Source organism: Martes martes (genome assembly GCF_963455335.1).
Source record: "Martes martes genome assembly, chromosome: 2".
Taxonomy (NCBI): domain Eukaryota; kingdom Metazoa; phylum Chordata; class Mammalia; order Carnivora; family Mustelidae; genus Martes; species Martes martes.
In genome coordinates, this window is record NC_137889.1 from 188,461,613 (window position 1) to 188,487,968 (window position 26,356).

The following is a 26,356-nucleotide window of genomic DNA, read 5'->3' on the forward strand; positions in this document are numbered from 1 at the left end:
ACAGTAAAAATAGGTAGATGCTATATTTTTATAGAGTTAGGGTACCCTACAGATTATGCTGAGGAATACTTACGATATAGTTTTATCTGGAAAGATGGTGTTTGCATGAGCTTATTCCAATCACACTGTCCTAAGAAAGATATTTTTGATGCACATATTCAGTAGTTATTTTTATGATCAACATTGTTTCTTTTCCTATCCCCAAACTAAGATTATTAGTTCCACTTAAACCTGTTTCTGTCAGCTTTTTATTACATTAAATACTACTTAAAACAAATAATTTAACAATCACAGCTTATGATTCAGAAAAATTGAGATGCTGGTGCTCTTAATTACTTTTACTCAAGTGATTTGCATCTTATTTACATAAAACAAATTAGGACAGATAGTGTCCAAGCTGAATTTGACATAGGGACCCATGTTATATATAATCTTAATTGATTTTCATATGTTATTTGGGACAGTGATATAATAACTATAACCTAGTGATAATATTAAATTTCCTATATCACTTTTGCCCAGCATAGGAACAGTGAATGCAAATATTCCTCCAAGTATGAAGAAAATACTTTAAAACACCCACCTTCTTATATTTTGTTTCATTACAGTCTGTTTTTATTTTCTAGATTGTGATTTACATATTATCATCAAAATACCTTTCTCTTTTTCAAGTTTAGTTTGAATGGTTAGTCTGTGAAAATTTTTAAAATATGAATACCCTAACTTTGGACATACTTTGCAAGTCATTGAGAATGAATTACTTAAAAATGACTCCGAAGTTCAGGAACTTATTTGCTTTCATAGTGACAGATTTTGTTTATTGTCTAATCCCACAGATGGAAAGTTTACAGTATGTTCCTAGATAGAAAACTACCCCCATGAATAGGATTTATTATTAGGAGTATATTGTATCTAATAAACAAAGCAACTATAGAACAATTGTTGCTTAAAGAAAAGATGAGATCATGTGATTCTAATGATGCACTGTTTATTAGCCTACTGTGAAGATGGTTAAAACATGTAAAATTATTATTTTTAAAACATGTAAAATTATGTTGTCTAGCATTATGATGTAAATTTATGTGAAGATTGTAAGGTATGTGATTTTACTAAAAATTGTTTTAAATGGACACATTTTTGTCACCTTGATTTTGAGGTCAATCACATATAACATCGCAGTGCCCTTTTTAGTTCCTTCTCAAGAATTTCATCAGCTTGGAATATGTGATATATGGATGACTGGTCAATTTGAAATATATTTTAAGAAAATAATAATATTTATATTGACTGATCATCTGTTTAAATCTGGTTTTCAAGTCTTTAGTTTTGAAAGTATTTCTTAAAGTTACTCTTGAAGAAGGGTATAAAATTTCTTGACATCCAATAAGTTACTCTAATGTTGACTTTGGGGAGGGGGTTAAATTAAATTTATGATTTCAAGTGTGTCCAGGCAGTGATCTTTTCCTTTAGGATAGGTATTCTTCCTTTTGCTCAGTGACTTTAATGGTAGTAGACATCACAGTGATCTTCTTGATTTCCCGTATTAATTCCCTGTTCCCCCAAGTCAGAAACTCCTCATTTTATTCTCATTTCGTTATTTTTTATCTCAGATGCGTGGAGTACTTTAAAATTTTATTTCTTCATATTATATCTCTGAAGATAGTCTTTAACCTCCTTCTTTAATCTTGTCTTATTTCCCAGGGTCCTATCTTCCCTGCATTCAGGCGTGTGTATCATATTTAGGTAGGTGAAATCCAAGATTCACCTTTCCAGATAAACACTTCAGTCACCTCGGCAACATAATTATTCACCTCTGTTTAGTCAAAAGACTATATTCCCTATTATTAAAATAAAAATTCTAGGCACTACATCTTTGCATCTTCATATATTCTAACTTCCCATTCATTCTCAGTTTCTCACGGCTAGCAATTTTTTGTTCATTTAAACCCCATTTTCCTTTCTCTCTAAGATCCATTAAATCTCTTATTTTTATCTTTAGTTTTGGCCTTCAAAAACTATAAGAAGTTGTCTAAAAATTAGTCTTAAGTCTACTTTAGGTTTTCTTTCCTATTCATACCACTGCTTAGTTCATCAAAAGAATAATTATTTTACAATTTTGTATGTCTTAACATCTGTTCTTCCAAACAAAAATTCATCATTCTCATCTTTGGGATCCATTAAGAAGAAAGCATCTACCATACAGTACAGAACTCCTTCTCAATGGTTTTTATTTTTTCAAACCATCTTTAATAGTCTATCCTAGAACCAACTTGTTACAACCTATGTATCAGATTACCTATCTAGATTTCCCGGTGTGGTAAACTTGATTACTGATGGGACTTTATTCCTTGGAATCATGCAAAACCTTGGAAGATTTATGGATAATTATGGATTCATGTAATCATTCTTATATATTCTCTTTGGGATTTTATTATTTGGTCACCTCATCTCTTTAAAACGTTCCATTACACATTCCATTCCATTTGTCCTTTGAATATCTATATTCGTGAAGGTGTTTTCCAAATGTTCCCTATACATTGTAAGATAATTTTACCCCTTCTGACTTATTTACTACAACACTACTCACCCAAGTAAATTAACACTTCTTTGAGGCCAGTACCCGAGGACTATGATCACGTTAACTTCCCTGATGCTACTTTCATAACCAGAAGGAGATTTTCAAGAGCATTAATGTGATAGTCGATTATAGGGAGTTAAAGGAGGATTAACTCGTATCCAAACTCAAGTTTTTACAAACCCCACAGGAGGGGTTATCCATTGGCTCATTTAAATATTTACTATTTGCACATAACTTGAAGTCAGTTCTCAATTCCCCCAAGCTTCTCCCAGATTTTTAGAACCCTTACCCAAATTTCTAGTAGCTCTAACTTCCTAGTAGTGGTAGGAACAATTTGCAGCTAACATAATCTTTCCCACTCTTATCTCCAGCTCACAACCTCTGCTGGCCAAACCTCATCCTGAACAGTTTAGATGAACAATGCCTCTAAAAACTTGAGTTTGGAAAAAAAAAAACAAAACAAACAAACAAAAAAAAACTTGAGTTTGATCCCAAAGTGAAGCATTTGCTGAGAAATTTCTCTGGTAGTTCCGTTAATGGTTAAACATTTCTATTCCTTTCATAGATCTATAAAGAAATTGGGATATTTTCTGAAATTGGATTTTATTAGGCTTTATCTCATCGTGACTAATGTAAATGCATTGCTCATTTTCTTTTTATTTAATTAGCTGAATTGACACCCGAAATTTCAGTTTAAAATCAAGTTTTGCTAGGTAGCTGCTACCAATACGATGTATGAATTATGAAAATTGTTCCACCCGACCCCCTCCCCAACTGTAGCGTTATTACAGAAATGTGAACCATCTTAGCAGAATTAGCAAAAAGGCATTTCTTCTGAAACAATAGCTTGGCTAGCACAGTGGATTTTTATTTCCCCCTATCTCCCATTCTCCATCTCATCAACCTCCCATAGAACTTAATGCGATTTAGATTTTTATACAAGGGGGTCTGACCAGTAAAGCTATATTTATTTAAGCCAAATCTAAGTGTTGTGTGCATGAAGACTGTCTCTTCTGCAGTCATATTCATTAAAGTGGATGGGTTCTCCTTTCAAGGTTCACATTCGTATTAGTCTGCACATGCATTCTCCGTAAATTTATGTAATCGGCATAATTATGATGACTTACGGCAATCTTTTCATAATTTTAAGGGTAAATCTTGGCTCTCCCTGGCGCAATAATGTACCGAAAGATGGCCTCCCCCATTAGGGACATTGTTGATAAAAAGGAGAAAGGCATCACCAAATAAACTTTGCAAATTGGTGATTTACTCATGGTAGTTTTGAGAATGGAATTTTAACTCTGTGACTTTTGGTAAGTTTTCTATATGCTCAGTGTCTATGCAATGGGGATACAGAGAGCACTTCACAGGGACCTTGAGAGGACTGAGTCAGTTTATGTATGTTAGTTCCTTACTACAGTGCCTGCAAATGATACGTCCTCTTATCATTATTTTGTTCCGAAGTTCACTTATATCTTCTAACAAATGAAAACTGATCCTTGCCACTGCTCTCAGATAATTAGATATTAAAATTCATCATTTACTACTGAAGGTTTTCTTTCCTTTTTATTTTCTAGTAATAGGTGGGAGGAATAAAGTAGTTACCTGAATGCCAAGTAAAAGAAAAAAATAATTTACCTAAAATGCTGCTACCCTTGAGGCTAACAAAAAGAGATAAACTAATAAAACTGAATTGTCTCTTCTAAATTAGAAATTAAATGCGCATTATATCTGCCTAGTTGTACATTCCACTTTTGATTTGTAACCGTATTTTAGCATTGAAGAAATAAAGGTAAAATATTTCTTCTCCTTACCTTAGATAATGATATAAGCAAACACTGCCTTCTCTTCCCTCCAAGCCCTATCCTGCACTTCAGAAGCTCAGAGAACACTAGTGCAACTCAGACAGCCCTCCTAAATAATCAGTTACGTAGCAGAGCAAGGATGTGACTCATGCCCATTTTAAGCTCATGTCTTCTCAGAGCCCGTACTGTCTTTCCCAGAAGGTTGGTCACCAAGGCAGAAGAAACTTCACAATAAATCACCTGTCATCTCATTAATATTCAGGCTACTCAACATATTTTGCTCTTGTGTTTTTAAAGAAAAATGCAAATGAAAAGTTGTAAGTGATGTTTTGCTGCAATTAATGACTTCTATAAATTAAAGCTTAAAAGGGTGAAACCTTCATACTCATTTGCTGCACTTTATTAATCTCATTAAACATAATATGGCTTTATATGCATAAAATGTCATATTTCTCAAAAGTCTTGCTGTTCTGAAGGGTTATAAAGTTGTTTATAAATAGTAACCAAATCCTACTATAATCTGACATCTATTTGTGAAATTTGCATGTACAATGAAATAAGGATATCTTCTGTGTTAGGAAAATCAGTTTAATAACACAAAAGCAAAATAGGTACAGATTTTAAAAGTGAAATGCTATGCCAAATAGATAATTAAACAATGCTATTAATATCTTGATTCCTAACTCAAGGAGACCAAATAATTTTCAGAATGAATTCTCTATTACAAAATGAAATATATTAAATATTGATTTCTAGGCAATCAGGGGCAAATGCTCTTGCTATAAATTGCTGGCAGGAATTGAAAAATAAAACTTGCAAAATGCTTGCCCAGTGAGTCCTTCTCACGCTCTGCTTTTAACTTTGTCTCTTTGATATGACTCCTTTAAATCATCCAACCTCTCACAGCCAACTACACAATAGTAAAAATGGTTTGTACTTTACTATTATTACTATTACTATTATTATAGCTTTTATAGATACCTTCACAAAGAGAATTCTCTATGTAGATTCCTTATTATTATAGTTCATTATCTCACTGCCTTATATTTGTAGTTAGCGGTATCTCTTATCTCCTTAGTATAAATCAAACAAGCTGCAGTGAGTTACCTTACTAATTTCTAAATATGGTGTTATAAAACATTCCCACTTATTTTTGAAATATTACTATTGTTTCATATAAGTTGCTGGGGATGTAATTTTTTAAAAAAGAAATCTATTTTTTAGAACTAAATGTACATACTCAACTTCTCTTCAGAAATCCCTGGTATTCTTTTCTCTACTAGAACACAATGTGGCTCTTTATAGTTTTTGAATGCTTTGGGATTTCTCCCTTAGTGGGTATACCTGCGATTTTATCTATTGGACACTATTCATTATTCATCCATTATCTTTATATCCATGAAGAAGCTGGGTTTTTTGGTTTCTTGTCCAAGTGGAATGGCTAATAAAGGATGAAGTCTAGATTCTAAACAAGATCTTTCTGACTGCACAGCCCTACTCAGGAAAACAAAAATGTTCACTCTTTTCTTATGAGGACAGTTTTTCATGAACCTGGCTAAGATTAGAATAAAGATATTTTTCTCCCTTCCCGTGGAAATATGATATACTTAACACCACAGGTATTAACATCTTTATTTCTTAATTTCCTTCACATGCTATTCATTTCCTTCTACTTTATTTTGTGCTTTCTTCTTTAGTGTGGATTCATCCTATTCATTTAGGGAAAGAAAAACTTTAAAACACTGTGAACATAGAGAGAGATGGATTGGTAATGTTTTTTCAGAACGATTTGATATGGAATATGCTGATTTGCTATACATTATTGCCCGATTTTAGGACTTAGGTTGCAAGATATTTATAATCATTCTTTTTTTCTTTGCTGGAAGGTCTCAAGGTATTTTATTGTTAGAACCTTTTATCTTTAATTTCTTATGTTTCAGTGAAAGGATGAACACTTTGGTCAGAGCAAAGATTGTGTTTAAAAATCAGGTAAATAGCTTCTGCCTATAATAATTCAGCATAGCACCAACCAAAGGTAAAACTTTGCCCAGACAGTTGTACTTTTGAATTTGATGTTGTCCTCTGTCAGAACAACGTAAAAGTGCCTAGAACAAGTAGAAAACCTGTTTGCATTAACTTCAAATAGACACTGATAATGCTATAAATTAAATTTACTATCTTTATGTGCTAATTCCAGTTTTAACAAAAAGTATGAAATGTCTTATAATTAAAATTTAAAAACAAGCCCGACTGTACCTCTCATCTGGAAAAATGTTCCTACTGTACTGTAAACATAAAGCTTGCGATGATATAAATGTAGTACACAGCATCCAAAGTTAACAAAGTGATTACTTGTTCAAATTATTTTTTTCTAAGAAATAAATTGTATTAATTTGTATCTGCTACTTTGAAAATAAATAGGAATTAATTCAATTACATGAAAAATTAAATCATGGAAGAGGAATATATGGTTAGGCAAAGAGTCCTCATTAGAAAAAAGATACTTGAATTGTCATTACCAGTAATTGTGCAGTATCCAATTAAAATAGCTTCTAGTTTATTGAATTACATTGCATACAGAAGCATGCACTTTATATAGCTCAACCTTATATACTGCATGCCATTTAAAAGTGTTTATGTGATAGGTTCTCCTATGATTTTCATGATAGACTTTCTTCATAATTTATCATTATAAGGAATGCGGGTGCTTCAACAACTAAGACAAGTTACTCATCACGTTCATAGAACATAATTTACAACCCTAGAAAAATCACTAGAGAATTAAGAAAGATTGGAGAGGATACCCAGATTGAAGGAAGATAGTTAATCTTATTGTAGAAAAGTAGAAACAATGTAAGTTTCCTGAAAGAGACTCAGGCTAAACGGAACAGAACTGATTATGATTATGTGATAAAACAGGCCTTCTCTGAATGTTATCAAGAATCTCTTTATTCACAGATACTTTGTTTTAACTTATTTTTCTCAGACATATCTTTTTAAATATCAGTTCCAAATTTAATATGCAAGTTTTAGCCAGGATAGACCTTCTGCATGTAAGCTATATAATTTGCTCAATATAGGAAAGTATGCCAATGTAGGGCAGAGCATTATACAAAAAGTCGTGTTTCCTTCACGATGGTAAAGCATTTCATATTGTTAAGTAATTATATTATGCTTTCCTTCCCTTCTTTTTTTCTGAGGTGTGTTTTATTAAGTGAAAATGCACACGGAATGTGTGGTTTACAAATACATATAGCTTTGGGACTGACTACATACCATTAACATATCAAGAGATAATCCAACGTAGAGAAAATTAATTAAGTAGCTATAATGTGAATGGCAAAGACAAATATTCCTTTGCGAAATGCCTTTGATTTACTAAAAAGAACTGTAATTTACTGCTGTTTTGCCTGTGGTTAAGCAAACTTGGCTCGTTATCTTTAGGCTTAGTATTTTTTGTTTGTAGTGCTACGAAATGTATTAAAAAATGTCCAAATGCATTCAACAAGTCCCAAGTTAAGAGCACACAGAAATACATGCCTTTCGCCACAAAGGATGAGTTTTAGAGATGAATGTCTGAATGGTGTATGTTCATCATGTCAACTGCAGATTAACCACTTACACCATTGTGCAGTAAAGATTCACCAAGAATTCTGAGTTTTAATTTTGCTGCTGTTGGCTTGAGTAGTCAGAAAACCAAAGATCTCTAAGCAGTTTTGCTTCCAGTTAATTATGTAAAATTATTAGATATAATTACACTATATAATGTAATATATGATATAATATAAAATACATAAAATATATAATAAATAAAACTTTAGAGCTTTTATATATATATACATATATATACATATATATATGTGTATATATATATATATATAAACTTTAGACTTCAGGTTAAAGGAGGAGTTCTTAAAAACAAAACACAGATTATAAATTATAAGAGAAAGGTAAATTTCTTGCCTCAAAATGTAAACAGTACTCGTAACAGTAAGATATTGGGGGAAGGTGTAAACAACATAGCACAAACAAAATGTTATGCCGTGTTATATAAAGAATGTCTACAAATCAATATATATTGGCAAAAGATAAGAACAGGCAATTCACAAAATAGGAAACCCTTATGGCTAATAGACATGAAAAATTACCGCATCTTTTTGATAATCAGGGAAATACAAAGTTTAACAGTAATATGAAATATCATTGTATACTCTGATCAGATTGGTAAAAATGTGAAGCTTACAATACTAAGTCCTGGTAAGAATCTGAGAGGTTTCTACTGCTCATGGAAGTGTGAATTGGTGCAAATACATTTGACAGAATTTTGGCAATATATTCTGAATTGAAATGTAGAATGTATGGCCCAGTAACTTGACTTCTAAGTATTTATTGAAGAAAAACTCATGTGTCTGAACAAGAAGACATATATAAAACCAATTAGTGCAAAATAAAGGGGAATAGATGAAATAATTTATAGGGTTCCCATATCTGAAACTCTGAGCTTATCTTTTGAAACAGAGACAACACCTCTGCATTCAAAACATTTAATTTCATTTTGAACTAACAATAACCCAATCTGTACTTTGAAGAAAACATGTCGTTGAAGTCTGTATTAATAGATTCCCAGTGAATGAATTTGCTATTAAAAAAGCTGAAGAATCTCTGAACCATTTGAAAGAAATTTAATAGGGCAGGTTGATTAAAATTTAATAGCAAACTTGTTGGCTATTAAAAGTGCACAGCGTGATAAATCAAGATGTCAGCTTTTCAATTTATGACTTTAGAAAAAAGTGCTGAAAGGGTTCTTGGCTTTCAATAAAGTATTTCTTCTTTGACACTTCATAACTTCATTAATTATTTGAATAAAAATAGTACAAATTATAAAATTGTATTTTCTGTGATTTTTATATTATTTTTAAGGATAGCATGTAGATTCTTTTAGTTTTGTTCATTATTATAAACAACTTAGTCTTGATTCAAATGGCTGTTGCTATTTTATAAAGTAGCCCTTTAAAATTGAACTTGATCATTTTTGCACTCTTTCTGTAGATTGTGTGTGATGTTGATATTGTATTGTTACACAGACAAAGAAAAAATAGGAAAAAATGCTTACAATAGATAATACCTATTGAATCAGTTCTCCAGAGTTCTGGAAGTCTCTTTGTTGATTAACTTTCATTTTTGTTTGTTTATGTAATATTAGTGAACACATGAATATGGAAATTAAATAATTGAGCATTATAGAAAAGCAGATAAGAGAAAAGTAATGCACTCCTATAAGGCTCCTGATAAAATTTCACTGAAACATATTTTCGGGAGAGGATGCTAAAAAACGTTTGAAAATCGCTGATTGAAATGTGTTTGAATAAAACTACCAGAGTCAGGTGTGACCTTGAATAAATTATTAATGTCTCTGGGCCTATAAATGTTTATGTAGTAAATGATGGTAATAGATTAAATAATATTAAAATCTTACTCACTTATAAATTCTAAATTATAACCTTTCTCTATTATATTATACAGCAGCTCATCAGGTGATTCTTATAGTCATAAGATGTATTTGGGGTACTTCTGATTCACTTTTTCCAGTTTTCTTGTTTATAATGTAGTTTATGTGCTAAAGAAAAAGACTTATCTTTTTCTTTTTTTTTTTCTCTATACTAGTTTTCTTAGCTCTTTGTAAAGGAAATCAGAGTCACGGGACACTTTCACAAGAAAGAAATGCAGTCATGTGTGCACGCATAACTAACCACACAAACATACAGTTTTACATTCAATTTTAAGAGTCTCACAGCTCAATATATACCATCTTTTGGTAGAAGATCCCTTTGCTTAATGCCAAAGTTAGTATTATAATTCCATGAAAAATGCCATCTTTAGTGAAACTATTTTTTACTTGTATGAAGAGTCTCCTTTATGGGTCAAAGTCAAGTTCTGAAGACCGAAGCAGAGAGGTGTCATCCAGTAGTAATTCTGCCTTCTACAGAGCTCTGATTTATATGCATTAGTCAATATATGTCTTGGAAATGACTTCATAAAAGCAAAATATGTCGTATCAAGGGAGAGAGAACCATGAGGGAACAGAATGGAGGACAAGGTATATTAAAGAAGAAAGACCTATCCAGGTAAAACTGTTCTATTGGAATGAAACGAACATTTACCATTCTAGATATTCATAAATAACAAGAATTTAAAAATTAGTAATGTTGGTATGCAACTCTCAAGAATGCTGTATTCAGCTGGTTCATTAGAACACCAAGGTCTAGAAGTAGACAACTTGGCTTCCCCCATAAGAACAAATAAGAATGAAAGCACATTTAAAAAAAAAAAGTGTGAGGGGCAGAGCCGAGTGACAACTCAAGTTATTTTAAGAGCTTTTCAGTGTACTTTTGTTAGCCTGCTGTCAAGAAGAGACGTTGTTTGAATTAGGTTTCTGAATGATATAATATGGATTCAAGTGGGATTCAACTGTCATCTCTTTTTCAGATCTATTTTTTTTACTTCACAGTTTCAGAGCCTGCTGCTCTACGTTCAATTTCCAGGCCTCAATTACACGTATCACACTGAACCAACCTAGACAATCCTGTCGTTCAAGGCCTCCCCGTGTCAAAACACCTATTTTATTTTCATAAGGAAAGAAATACAACAGTTTCGTGGTAAAACTATGCATTTGGAAAGAGTGTCCTCGTCATTCTTCCGTTCAAATTGCACTCATTCAGAAACTTTTCCATCTTCAGATAGAAACTAAGTAAAAAAGAAAAAAGACTCTTCTTAAAAGATCTGTGATTTTGCATTTAGTGTTTTTTAGTGGCTTTAGGATCCGACTTTCAAATAATGGTCAGAAAAACTTCCCAGAGTTTTTCAGGTTGGGGTATGAAAGCCCTTTATGCTTTGTGTCCTGTTGTCACCAGAAAAGATCTCGTGTTTGGTTTTCTGTGGACAGCTTTATTGATGATTCGCGTATATTGAAATTCAATTTAATTCCTTTTCCATGGTTTTCTTAAAGAGCTGACCCTTGTTTGTGATGGTAAAGGAGCAGTTTTGACTAGAATGTAGCCAGGATTTAGTGAATCAGATAATTAAGGAGTAGTTATTCTTACATAGTCACTTGGAGATTTTTTACTCTGAGCTCTTTTCAGCAGCCTGTGCCAAGCTGTTTCCCCCCTTTTATCATATTATCTGCAGTTAGCATTCAGGTAGCATCTTGAATTTCCAAATAATTATGTGAATGTCTATTTCTGCTTTAAAATTTCAATAGTATAGGACCTGTTATAGTGTCAGAAGGAAAGAAAGAAATCACATAGGGATTGGACGATTGATGCTCCTAAGAAATTTGTTCAAATTATAAGACTGCTCATAATTGATGAAATGACTTGCTTTAGTTTGATACATGAAGGCTGCCATAGAGTTCACTTTTTTTTTTTTTTTAAGATTTTATTTATTTATTTGACAGACAGAGATCACAAGTAGGCAGAGAGAGAGGAGGAAGCAGGCTCCCTGCTGAGCAGAGAGCCTGATGCAAGGTTCGATTCGAGAACTCTGGGATCATGACCGGAGCCGAAGGCAGAGGCTTTAACCCACTGAGCCACCCAGGCGCCCCGAGTTCACATTTTTTTCATTAAATAACAAATATTACTGAGCCCCAGGAACTATTCTAGACACTTGGTATAAGGGTAGTAATAAACCCCCATGTGTTGCTTGCTTTCCTGGGGCTTACATTCCAGTGAAATTTGCACATAAACGTTCTTTTCCCATACGCAGTGTTGTAACTATCTTTTCCTCAACCCCCCAACATCAGCCTATTTGTGTCTTCAACCTGACCAACCAGTAAGCTTAACTTTCAGCTGAGAAACAGTGACAGATGGTCTGTAAACACTGATCTTCTTGGCAGTCGGCCACAATTTCACAGCTATTAGAAAGGAAGTTTACAAATCAGAAGTTAGTCGGAGGGAAGAGGAAGAGACAGGATGGACAGAAGCTTGGAAAATAGTATCAGAACTCAAAGTGACCTGAGTAGATTGGGGGAACAGCCAGAAGCAAACAGCATAGGCTTCAGCACAGACAGGTGAAATGCAGTGCAGCTATAGGGAAGGACAAAAGTAACTCGGCACACTAAAGACCCGAGAAGACAGGCTCTATACAAGTTTTCACTTCCGAGTTCTAGGCATTGGCAAAAAGCCATTGTTCCTGACAGAGTAAGGGCCACCTTTCAAAGTGGTACCATTGATGTGACTAACTGTGAGTGGGGACTGTAGGAACCATGTGATAATGCCTTGTTGCACTTGTTTGGAATGGCAACAGAAGAATGACCTCTTGCAAGCTTTGAATGTCCTTGGAAAAAGGATCGCCTTCTCACACTAGGGGAATCAAATGATAGATAACTGATTGGTTACTCAGACATATCCCTTATTCTTTCAAACTAGCAAATCCATAAACCTGATGCATAACTGATTTACTTTCTGTGAGGAAAAAGGTCCTTAATACCAATGATAAAAAAGTGTACTTTGTTGGAAAGTTTTAGACTGTTTTTATAAGTGTTTGTGTGGTTGTAGATTTAAAGGCCGGTGGATCTCTAATTGTGACTGCATGTCACACATTTGGCTGTAAGATCACTATCTGATCTGGATTGTGCCCCGATTTTAGGAAGCCACCTACCAAAGCCCTGTGGCTGGGACTGAACCTTGTCGCGTTTAATCAAGACTGTGTCACAGCATGGCTGTGTACCAGTCGCATTTCTGTGATGGTTGCTGGCCTTTCCAGATTAGCAGGAATTGATTAAAAAACTCAGTCTTCCTATGTTAGTAGTTTGATTAATAAAGGTGTCTTCAAGTACAATCGAAAACTAGAAAATACTTTGAAAAACTGGAAGAGAATTTTATGCTTGGGAAAGCTGGAGCCAGATGGATTTTCTATCACAATTTTGATAGCTTCATTAGAATTCAATTACAGAACTCCATTTTTGTATGATTAAGTTTTATGTCCTTATATTTTTAATTTTTGTATAAACAATGATAAAGAGAACACAGAATATTGATTCACCTGCTTTTTGCTTATGATTGGTTCTGTCCAACTCCCCTATTTCCTTATCCTAAAGCACTAAAGAGTGTATTCTTTTACACTGGTATAGAAAAGAATATATATAGAGACAGCTATGACAAAAGAATATTTTCTTTTGTAATCTATATGAAGCAAGGAGGGGAGTAGCAGGCAATCTTTGTAGCTTATTTGTTTTTTATTTAGTTCAAATTACATCCTATGTAGTCATGAAAGAAAATGTATAGAAATACAGATATAAGCCCCAGCCATAAGGGTCTAACCCTTATTTGATCTGTGAAGGAATGTAATTGAGCAATTTTATATTTCTAAGGTTTTTACCCTAGTTCATTTTAAGTTGTTTGCACTTTTCATTTCCTATTGAAATTCTTAGAATAATTTTAGAGAGTAATTATTTGTATTGGAAGACTAACTTTCCTTTTTACTTAAAAGAAGCTACAATAATAAATATTAGGTAGCAGGTACAATTTACAGTCAATTTGCTTTTTAAAAATGTTGTGCAGACGCAGTCTAGTCTCTAACAATTTAAATTTGTGTAACATCAACGATATACATGCTTAAGATTTACAGTATTCCATTTCTTACCTGAAAGGCACTGTAGCCAACTCTTTGTAGTTTTTCTGCAAGTATTCTATGTATTTATCAGTGAAAAGTAATAGCCTGAATGATCCACTGTATAATAAATTAAAGATCTGCCGTCTCAACTGTGTTAAAACCATTTGAATGTATATGTTGTACAATTTCAGCAAATTCTCATTTAATAAGTGAAAAATTGTGCTAATTCTTTGCAGGTTTTATAGAATACAGGCACATGGCTTATTTCCTAAAGGAATCAATCCAGCTCTAGAGATCTGAGAAGCTATATTGTCCTATAAATCTAGAGGTGTTCACTTGCCCATTTTTGAGGTTACAGTATGTGTTATTTGGGCCACCTGGCTGGCTCAGTAGAGCATGCAGCTCTTGATCTCGGGGTCATCATTTCAAGCTCCATGTTGGGCATAGAACTTATTTACAAAAAAAATTAAACATGAGATAAAATATGCATTATTTGATAATTAACTGTATCACAAAGAACTTTGATTTTGAAAAAAAATAAAAATAAAAACTACCATAGCCAAGCCTTTTCTCCATTTTTTTACTTTTTTTTAAGATTTTATTTATTTATTTGACACAGAGAGAGAGAAGGATCACAAGTAGGCAGAGAGGCAGGCAGAGAGAAAGGGGGAAGCAGGCTCCCCTCTGAGCAGAGAACCCGATGCAGGCCTCGATCCCAGGACCCTGGGATCATGACCTGAGCCAAAGGCAGAAGCTTAACCCACTGAGCCACCCAGGCGCCCTTTACATTTTCTACAAGTTATTAAACGTTTTTGTTTCATTCATTCAATATAGATTACTTATTATTTTGAGATAATCCTGGATCCGTTTGCTGTTAAATGAAATAATGAAGCGATTGTGTACCTTGTGCCCAGTGTTCCTCAATAATATCTTTGTAAAACTATACTACAAAATCATGGCGAAGATACTGACCAATATCGAGCAATCTTGTTCAGATGTCTTCAATATCACTTATACTTAATTGTATTTGTGTGTGCGTGCGTGTGTGTGTTTAGTTCAGTGCAATTCTATCACAAGAGTAGGTGGTGTTCACAGCACCGCAGTCCAGACACAGATCAGCTCCATAACCACAAGGAAGCCTCATGTTGCCTGTTTATAACCATATGACCACATCGCTTCCTTCCCCCTTGCATCTTTTACTCTGTCAACCACTAATCTGTCCCCTGTTTCTATAATTTTGTCATTTCAAGAATGGTATCCATATTAATTCATTAATTAATATCGAATATTTAACTAATATTTAATGTTTAATAAAATTTATATATATTAATAAATTATAAGTATATATTATAAATAAATAATTTCCATATATATGGAATCATCTAGTACATAACCTTTTGGATTGTCTTTTTTACTCTCTCTCATTATCCAGCAATCCCTCCAGTTTGTTATGCGTATCAGTACTCGTTCCTTTTTATTGCTGAGTAGTATTCCATTATAAGGACGTGCCACAGATTGTTTAACCATTCACCAGCTGAAAGCTATTTGGGCTGTTTCCTGTTACAGACTATTATAAATAGAGCTGCGTGAACATCCACGAATAGGTTTTTATGGGAACATAAGTTTCCATTTCATCTGGGATGACTGTCCAAGAGTACCATTGCCGGGTGGTACCCTAACTGCATGGTTAGTTCTATAAGTAACTGTCAAACTATTTTCCAGAGTAGCTGTACTCTCTTACATTCCCCCAGCGAAGTGTGAATGATGCACTTTCTTTTCATCCTCGCCAGCATTTAATTTTGTCACCACTGAAATTTCCAGTGTCTAGTGATATCATATTGTTGTTTTAAGCTGTATTTCCCCTATAGCTAATAGCAATTCTTTTCATGGGCTTGTTTGTCACCTGTATATCCTCTGCTATGAAATGTCTGTTTATGTCTTTGGCCCATTCTCTAATTGGATTGGGTTTTTTTTGTTTGTTTGTTTTCTGTTTTGGGGTTTTTTATTGTTGTTGTTTTACTGTTGATTTTTGAGAGTTCTTTCAATATTCCAGATACTAATCTTTTGTTGAATTGCAAATATGTGTGCATTTGTTTGCAAATATTTTCTCCTGGTCTATAGATCATATTTTCATTCTCTAATGTATATATTAAAGTAACCTTATATTTGTGTTCAACCCGATTATCCCCATACAATTTACATTTTCCTGTCCTCAGTCACATTTTCTTTATCAACTAACATAAACATGCATTCTGCCTTCATGTTATACACGACCTAATTATATTTAATAAAACTGTTACTGTGATCTTTTGGGTTTTTTTGGTTAAGCAGTTTTGGAAAGTGGGAGGTTGCAACTCAAACTGATGATATATTTGGAACTAAGTACCTCTATTCACAAAGAGATGAAATAATTTTACTCTGCGACTTTGCTGTGCCAAAGTTCAAACAACCAGTTGGAAAATGGAAAATGGAATTATATATGTGCTGGATATTACAGAGTGCATATTTTTTTAAAATATTTTAAAATAATATCCATATGATTACTTTATCAGATTTGTAAATTCACCTAATTAGTATGCTTACTACGGTGTACTAATAAGAGTGATTATGTATTATTTTATTTCAACTTAAGGAAGTGCTTTCCATAGAATTTTAAGAAATGTCAAATTCTTCTGTTGTGTCAACAACTGCTCTCCAAATGAGTGTTTTATCGTAAATGTTGCCTTTTATTCTTTTTTTATTTTCATTGAGAACAACCCAGTGGTTTCTGTGAATGAGGGAGTGTTTTGTTTATTTCGGCTTTTCTTTCTGTGCTTTAATTTTTTTCCAGCTTTTGTTTTGTTTTGTTTGTATGGAAGATTGTATTTTGCTTTTTTAATTTTAATCTTTTTTTTTTTTTTTAATTTTTAGCAAGCATGGGAATAAATTCTTGCTTACACTTTGGGAAAGAGAACACCCTAAATGTGGCTTAATCAACATTGTAAACCATTTTCTTTCCCACTGACTCTCGGATATGTGCATTATTGGAAACATGTGTGCTTTAGTGGCATATATTTTTGAGTCTAATTAGCTGCCTGCCTGTAATCAGGACTGTATCAACTGTTGTCATTCTAAATGTTTCCTTTCTTTTTTTCAAACACATTTGCCTGATTGACCTTTTTTTTTTTTCTCTGTCTTTCTATGGGGCTGCTCCAGGAGCCATGGCTAATCATCTTATAAGCAATGCTCTGCTTCGTCCGCATGGTACTAACAATCCCTATAATACATTGCTTGGGGAACCGGCGGTCTGTAACAACCCTTCTGTCAGCATGTACAACGCACAAGGTGTGCTGGAGTTTATCTTAATTTTTTCAAGTGAGAGTCCCATTTTATGTAGCTTTTATGGCCACATTCTATTTTTCTTTCCTTCCACCTGCCTTTCTTTCTTTTGGAAGCAGACACACAGACTCCTTTCGTCTTCCACCCCTCTTGGTGCTTTTATTTTCCATTTTCCTTAGGTTTTCCTTAGTAACAGCTGGATCCCTTCCTTCTGATAAACGAATGCTTGATTCATCAATCTGTGTTTGTTTCTCTGTAACGTCATAAAATGTATTGTGATGTGTCAGTGCTTTTCTTGTTGTTGATTGATTTCTATATTAAATACCTTTGTATTTATTTTGAGAAATGAGACATTTGCTTAAGGTAAGTAAGATAAAGGAGGACTTGATTCAAGACTCTCAGGGTTATAAGACCAGGAAAATGAGCTTACGTTATTAAGCCATGACGCACACTCTAGGCTCAAGGCATCGGTATTGGCGAAAGCACTTAGGGCAACTCCATGGAAAATTACATGGAACTAAGCCGTGGAGAAAAGAGCCATTCAGTTTGCTACTGAACTGAACGATACCAAGTCAGGTCCCACACTAGCTTGCCATTAGCAAGGTGAGCTGGCCCAGGAAGGTCATGATTTTTTTTTCCCCCTACTGTGGCTATGTGTGAAAAACAAGGCTTTGGGATATGGCTCTTCTGAATATCCTCCAGCTTTAAAGGATAAAGAAATTTATTTGCGTGTCAAATAAATAACCATAAATCTCTTTAAAGCCACTTCTAGTATAAGTGTTTAGACATGGCTCTACCTTTTCTAAGAATAAAAAAATGTATTGAAGCGCAAGAAATTAAAAATATCCATATCCTATGGAAGAGACCACAGGAAAGAACTATTCAAATAAAAGTTTCCTAAAGGAAAAGCCCTAGTTAGGGATCCAATTATGTAATATTATATTTCAAAGAAAATCCACTGTAACAAAGAGGCTTAAGTGGTTCTTTGAAGTTGGATGTGACAGATTAGCAGTATTTAGCTTTCCCAGGCCATTTTGAATAAAATTTCTGTTATTCTCGGTGGGCATCTTTGTGCTTTCTTTTCCTCCTCAGTCAGAGGTGAAATTTGAGTGTCGCAAGTGAGTAAAACTTGGTGTGTTTGGCCGTTCCATACAAGTGTGCGTGTTACAGCACTGCCCCCGGGTGTCTAAAACCTTCTGAGTTTCCTACGTGACACCTTGCCAGAAACGTAGGATGATTTTAAATTACCTCAGAAATACTGAAGTCAGTAACACGGAAGTGACTTCAGGAATATGGTCAAACCGTTTCTCACTAAGATGAAGTAATTAAGGGAACTTTTGATTTATCAAGTTCCATAAGGCCTGCCTGTCTTAGAATCAAAAGAAGGAGCTCATGGACCCTCCTCCCCACCGTGCTGACGTTCTGTCAGCCCGTGTGCCTCTCTGATGGGACCCTTCGCACCTCAGGATTTCAGACTTTCAATGGTTGAAATGCTCCATTTGTTACATGTATTTTTTCCTTCCAGTGAGCTGAAATTTGCCCCTGGGCAGGACGCTTTGATTTGCCCTCTGGAGCAAAGAAGAACAAAGTGTTCTGCTCTCCGTGTTAGTCCTTTTAAATACTTTGAAAGCAGCTCATCTGGCTTCTTTTGGTCCTCCATTCCCCTAGTGCCGTCAATATGAGAGAGTTTCTGGGTCCTTCTCCATGGTTCCCCTTCTGAGTCGTCTCTCCTTTGTCAATGTCCCTGTTTCACTGTGGCACTCAATGAACTGTACATTTCACGGCACAATAAATGTGGCTCGACAGAACAATTTTGCAGACTTTTGAAGGCTTGTGTTTTTTTTTTTTTAAATTAGGCTAAGTGACAGATAATTGTGTCATTATAAACATTTTACAATGTACTGACATATCAGTAAGTTTTCAGTAATGTTAAGGGAGGATTTGCATCGTATCTGCAAATTAAATCTATTCTACATTCACTTTATGCAAAGAGTTAAAAAATACCATAAAAATTGTTTAACTTATTTATATTATTTAATATTGTTATAAAACAAATAAAAAATTAGATAACCTTTTCTTCAGCTTTTTTATCAGATTTAATTTCTAATGCCTTGTGTAATGAACAACTAATAATTATTAATCTATGTTTTCCCTAACTCAATATCTGCCTTCGTATTTTATTTTTACCGGTATCATAAATTAGGGGATTTTTCTAAGGATGGAACACTACTATAAACACTATGAAAGTGAAGTTTTCTCAACACAACATTTAAAATAATACCATATAGGTATAAAGTTTTATTCCTGTGAAATTTATTACTCAATACTGCTCTTATCAATAAATGCACAAAGGATTCTTCTGAATGGATTTATTGTGTTTGTCAGTAAATTAAATAAAGTCTACTGACTTTTCTTAAAAATAAAAGTAAATCATTTTATTCATGTTTTTCAGAGTCAGGAGTGAAATTGTTTAACTGTTTTATGTGTTAAAATTTTTTAAGATGTTAAACTGTAGTAGTGCTTAAAGTAATTCTTTTTACCACTGACCAAAAATATATCTTAGTGATTGTCATGTTGCTACTAATCTTATGCTTTCAGATGAATGCACTTAATATTCTTACTGGCAAGGGGAAATCTTACATGAAATATAGGTGGCTCGGTATGTACTGGAGTGGTTTATGTTGAATTACCACTTGGTTCTGTTCTGTGGGTTCTCTTAATTCAGTTGCACCGTGCCATCCGAGCAAAGAAGCATTCAGATTTAAAGTATCCATATTTGTTTGTAATGCCTTTACTTAAAATATGTGGAGATGTGTTTATAGAGTTACTGAAGCATATAGAGTTAGGAATAAAGATGAGTAATATACTTTTATTATATTGGATTCAGAGTCCGTCTGTGGAAATATTTAAAACTTCATGCATAGTATTTCTGGACCATTATCATCTTGTCAGTGCTAGAGAATTCAATTTTTGTAAGATAAATCTCGCTATAGATTAACCTGTCAACAAGACATAAAATAGAGAGGAAGTCATGATTTTACAAAATAATTTACATTTTAAAGTAATTTAATTCTGTCCTCCAACTTAAAGAAAGACATACCCTTAGGACAGGATATAATGAAGAATATATTATAGTCGGTAAGATTACAAGATTATATTATGAAATATATAAATAAATATTCTGTTATGGCTTCAAAGCCTAAGGCAGATATGAAGAGGACATAGATGGCGGTGCACAGAGGAAATCTGTGAGATTTCCTTTCCGATCTCAGTTCTGCCACTCTTAGCAGGGTGGGGTTAGATGGGGCTCAGCCTGTCTTGGCTGCAGTTTCTTCATCCCTGAAAAGCAGGGGCTGAACTTCAGTCATCTCTCATGGGCTTTCCAGTTCTAAAATTCTGTCATTTAGGGAAGAAGCCATGATGAGCTTGCAAACAATTTCACATCTGTGAATATACTGGTTTGGCTCTTCAATTCAAATTATTTTTCTAAAGTTATTTGGAAACTTTAAAAGAACTTTCCTCTCCATTTTGAAATATTGTTGGTCTTTTCTGAGAAACAAATCAACTTTTAAGTCCAAAAAACCGTATCTCTAAAGCAGTGGTTAATGTATAATCAACTGGGATCTCCTGAAATGAGCTAGCCCAGTGAGCTTCCTGGTTTTTATGTTTGTGATGATTTAACCTTCCTGTAAACAAATTCATCAAGAGCTGTCCTTTATGACTGATTAAAAATATGAGTGTTTTTTAAAAAAATAATTTTGCTAGGATTGCTTTTTAAAGGATTAATTCTAAAATTGTTTGATTGCAAATGATTGTGCAACAATCCAGAAGAAAATCTGGTATTGATGGTGGTATTTTTCTTCCCCTCACGTTGTCTTGATACCGAATAATGGTTGGATTTAACCTTTTTCTTTCTCCATAGTTACACAACTTTTGAATAAGAGTTCCAGAAATGGGTTCTGATCAGTATTATTCACAAATGATAAGAAGCATTTGTATAGGTACAGTGGGGGAAAGATAACCTTTTTACATGAAGAGAAAAGATACATAAAGGAAAAACACACAATTATGGAAACCTACAACTGTGTTTTTTTTCTCTGTATACAAGCTAAAGATTTGATATAATTTCACTGAAAAATTTTAAAGTTAAGTAACATTCCTTAGAAGCAGGTATGTTCAGATAAACATACACATAATATACGGATTATGGAAATATAGTTGTGGGAATTGTCATGGCTTGCACTCAAATCTTTACTCTCCTCGGTTGGTGTAATAATCTTAACTTTAAAATAAATGTGTTTTTGTTTGACATTTATAAACTGTACAAACGCTTATTAAAGACTCATTTTATTAGCATGTGTTAAGAGGGGTTTCTTATTTTCTGACTAACATTTCAGTATTTTTAATTATGATAAACCATGTAACACAGACTCATGAATTTGGGGGCAGTGGAAATTATTTCCTTTGACTCTTTTTTCTGCATATCATCAATTTGCTTTTTACTCATGTTTCTTCTACTGTCGCTGTAAGCTTACTTGTTGTTTTTTCTTTCCTTTTCTTCATGCTGTCGTTTAGAGCCCTACAGAGAGACAAGTATGGGAGTAAAGCTAAACATTGCATATCAAATGTAATTTTTTTTAGTTCACTTTTATTGCATCACATATAGATGATGTAGTTATTAAAAACAGTTCATCTCACAATTTAAAAACTAAAGAGCCTATGAATCGACTTATATAAATTTATGTTAATAGAGATTAGACGCTTTTGTTGTCTGATTCTTTTACTGTGTCACATGATCAACATAGTTTTTAAGTCTCATGTAATGTTTGTGTGAGTTAAATTGTTTTTAAATTAAGCATTTATTTTTGCTAAGTAATGCATAAACTTTTAATTTGTATTAGTACATTCCATCATACAAATGTATGTCACATGCAGCATACCACTTTATTTTACTATGGCTGTTTCCAACCTGTACCTAATGCATTGACAACAGAAATAATACACACGTTTCAATGCATCGGTCACTCAACCATAACCATCCAGCATACCATAGCGCCCTCCGCAGCAGCGATCACCCATCACATATGGCCCTTTAAAGAGCATTTACTTTTATTTTTCTTAACATTGTGGATTTGTCTACAAGATATCTTATAACATGAAAATAAATCGCTTCACCCTATGTCTGTGATGGCTGCTTTTTAATGAATATTTTATGCATTCCTGTTTTGGGGAACTGTTACTTGAGTACAGAGTATGCATCAGAAGTCCGTATAAAATAAAGTCCACACTTTATTTAAACCAGCCATGAACGAGTTCAGTTTTGAAAAACATAACTGCATCACAGATATAGAATGAATGCTATATTTTCACAAGTTAGTAGTGTATTGAGAAGTTTAATAGAATTCTTCTATTAATTGTTCTGTAAAGAAATATCCTTTCTTATTTATGAGTATTGGTTAAATGTTTGTGTTTTATTTTCTTTCGTGGTTGCATTTGAACTGACTTTGGAACTATTATAGATTCTTGGATTTCTGTTCATTCAAGAGAATGCAAAAACCTTGAAGAAGCATGTGGTTAAATTTTATTTCACTGCAACTGTTTCTTCCCAGAATAAAATGTTTAATCTCCTTTAAATTCAAAGTTTAGTATATGCACACAAAGTCATCATTCCTTATGGCATGGAATCTTTAATACCAACACTATGTTTTTAGGAATCATATCCCTGTGTCTTTACACATTTTCTTGTAGTCTTACCTACTGACCCTAAACAATCACTAATGGGTTTATAGGTAGAAAAAAATTTAGAAAGTAAATCCAACTAGTTTTGTTTTGAAAGTTCCTATGTGCAAATTATTTTGATGTGCCACTTATTTGACTAAGCATTATTTCATGACTACATCATACTGACAAATTTAACATAATCCTTTTGTGGTTTTGTGTGTAGGAATTAATTTGACTCTTACAAAATTATATATCAAATTGTTAGAAAGTGCTTGATTCTTTTACTTTTGACCAGTATATTCAAAGCACCACACATGAATTATGTTAATATTGTACCTATTTTAATGTTAAGACATGTAAAATTAAAGGTAATGAATTATTGAATTGACTTTGATGTGTATAAATTGAAAGCAACGAATGATTACACCAAAATTTCGTGTGTTTTTTTTTTTCTAAGTTATAACCAGATATGCTTCAGATAATATCAGGCAATGTTTGTGTGGAAATTGCAAATTTATAGGTTTTTAAAAATTATTATTTTAAAGATTTATTTTAGATACCTATCCATTTATAAGGTTTCTATCGATTGTCCAAGTGTATATATAATATGTACATGTAGACTTAATAGTATTTTTTGTTTACTTCCAAACATTTTATTGCTTATTTAAACATGCTAGCAATTTATACATACTTCATAGTCGAATGTTTTTCTTTTGTGTTTGTGTGTGTGTGTTCTACGGCCAGTTGGATGTAAATGTCATCGTGTTCTGTAATCTTTTTCAGAGGGGCTTCTGAACAATGCCAGGGATACAAGTGTCATGGATACTCTACCACTGAATGGTAACCATGGCAATAGTTACAGCATTGCCAGTGGTGAGTACCTGAGCAACTGTGTGCAAATCATAGACCGTGGCTATAACCACAACGAGACCGCCCTAGAGAAAAAGATTCTGAAGGAACTCACTTCCAACTATATCCCGTCTTACCTGAACAACCACGAGCGCTCCAGTGAACAGAACAGGAATCTGATGAACAAGCTGGTGAATAACCTTGGCAGCGGGAGTGAAGATGATGCCATTGTCCTGGATGACGCCACCTCCTTTAACCATGAGGAGAGTTTGGGCCTGGAACTCATTCATGAGGAATCTGATGCTCCTTTGCTTCCCCCAAGAGTTTACTCTGCAGAGAACCACCAGCCACACCATTACACCAGAAGGCGGCTCCCCCAAGACCACAGTGAGAGCTTTTTCCCTTTGCTAACCAACGAGCACACAGATCTCCAGTCACCCCATAGGGACTCTCTGTACACCAGCATGCCGGCACTGGCTGGTGTGCCTGCCGCAGAGAGTGTTACCACCAGCACCCAGACCGAACCCCCACCGGCCAAATGTGGTGATGCCGAAGATGTTTACTACAAAAGCATGCCAAACCTAGGCTCCAGAAACCACGTCCATCAGCTGCACACCTACTACCAGCTAGGGCGCGGTAGCAGTGATGGATTTATAGTTCCTCCAAACAAAGATGGGACCCCTCCCGAGGGCAGTTCAAAAGGACCAGCTCATTTGGTCACTAGTCTATAGAAGATGACACAGAAATTTAAACCAACAAAACTGCTAACACCTGGTTGACTGTTCTGAGTTGATATAAGCAGTGGTAATAATGTGTGTACTCCTAAATCTTTATGCTGTTCTTGAAAGACAAACACAGACTTTCAGACTTTTTTTTTTTTTTTTTTTTAACTGGGATTTATAGGTCAGCCCAGGGGAGAAAGATAACTGCTGAAATTCCCCTGTGCCCTCTCCTTTCCTGTCTTTCCCCCTCAGATGGAGACTTCATTATGTTAATGAACGAGATATGAAGAAGATGGCGCTCATTGTGGCCTTGTTGAATTCTGTTGTGTTTGTTCTAACATCTCTGATGCTCTGTTACTATAATAACAAGGACCTGATTTTTAAAAGGCCAGAATGGTTGTTTGAAATTAGTAACAATGCTGCATCTAGATTGGAGTGCTGCACAAACAAACATAAAAACAAAGCAAAACTGTATCACGTAGTGGTTTTTAGTCACTCACAACCTGAATTCACCACAGCAGGAAGAGCTGTGGAATACAAAATAAGACAACAAAATAATGAAATGGAGGGGAATTCTAGAATTATATGCTAAATGCATATTTTATGATTTGCTGTATTAACTGATGATAAAACTAATGGCAGAAAAAAAAATTGAACAATTTCTATGTAATGTACAGATACTAGCATTGCACATATAGTCAGCTTTCTGTTCCTCCAGAATTTGAGTCCTGTTAATGTAGTGGAAAAAAAGAGATATTTTCTTTTTCTTTCGTGCTGGTCTTGCAAGTTTGTCTACCAGTAAGAGAGCAAAGTTTCCTTCCTTTCTTCTTTCTTTTCTTTCTTCCTTCATTTTCCTTTCCTTTTTTTCTTTCTCTCTTTTTCTTTTGTTTCTCTTTCTTTCTTTCCTTTTTTTTTTTTTTATTGCTTTTTGCTTTTTTTTTCCTTTAAAATTTCACCTGGCAAAAAAATAAATAAATAAATAAATGAAACTATCACTTTATAAGAATCATTTTCTAGTAATACAAACAAATTATTTTTTACAAAAAAAAAAATAAAATAAATAAAATTAGACTTCCTTCCCTCACTATATATCTTTATTCAGCCAGAGTATTTCCAAGAGCATTTTTGCAAATTAGAGCAGGACGAACTTTTCTGTTTACAGTGCACATTTGTTGTAATGCAAAGCATATTTGGCAAGCAGTTCATCACCAAGACAGTAGCTATGATTCTAGAAGTCAAGAGGTGACAATAGAACTAGTGGGGCTTCTGCATGTGAAAAAAAAAAAAAAAACAAAAAAACGGTATCCCATAGGCGTTTAAGTGCTGAATGCTCAGTCTGATCCCCAAGTGGGCACCTGCACTATCAATTTTTAAAGGAAATTCACTCCCTTGTAGTAAGAATCAAAAGGTCAAGTTATTTTGAAGTGATTTTTTTAAAGCTCTTCTGTTTATTAACAGGAAGATTTATTTATTTGACAGGATTTTAAGTAATGTAGGAATACAAGAGGTAAATTAGCAGCACATATAATTTTTTTTTAAATTTATGATCCATTTTGTATGGTCTCAAAGTTGGATGACCTCATTACTAATATTTGTTGTAAAAGTGAAACTTGTTTGCCAACCAATAAACAACTGATTGAGATTTAGAAGATAGTGTTTTGCTGTATGTACTATATGATTAACTACTCTTTTCATTTTTCTCGTCTCTCCTTCTGGTTTCTTTATATATACTTTGCTAATCCTCTATGGCCCAA

The 26,356-nt window shown here is 33.9% G+C and overlaps 1 protein-coding gene across 1 annotated transcript in view; it reads left to right on the forward strand.

The window, feature by feature from the left end:
• The window catches only part of ADGRL3 (adhesion G protein-coupled receptor L3), a 417,871-nt gene extending 391,994 nt beyond the window's left edge, over positions 1-25,877 (forward strand). Inside the window, exon 20 of the mRNA XM_080796369.1 lies at positions 23,815-25,877. Coding sequence (XP_080652495.1) covers positions 23,815-24,611 — 797 coding nt within the window. The 3' untranslated portion in view covers positions 24,612-25,877. The remainder of the gene's footprint in view (positions 1-23,814) is intronic.
• Positions 25,878-26,356: the final 479 nt, after the last annotated feature.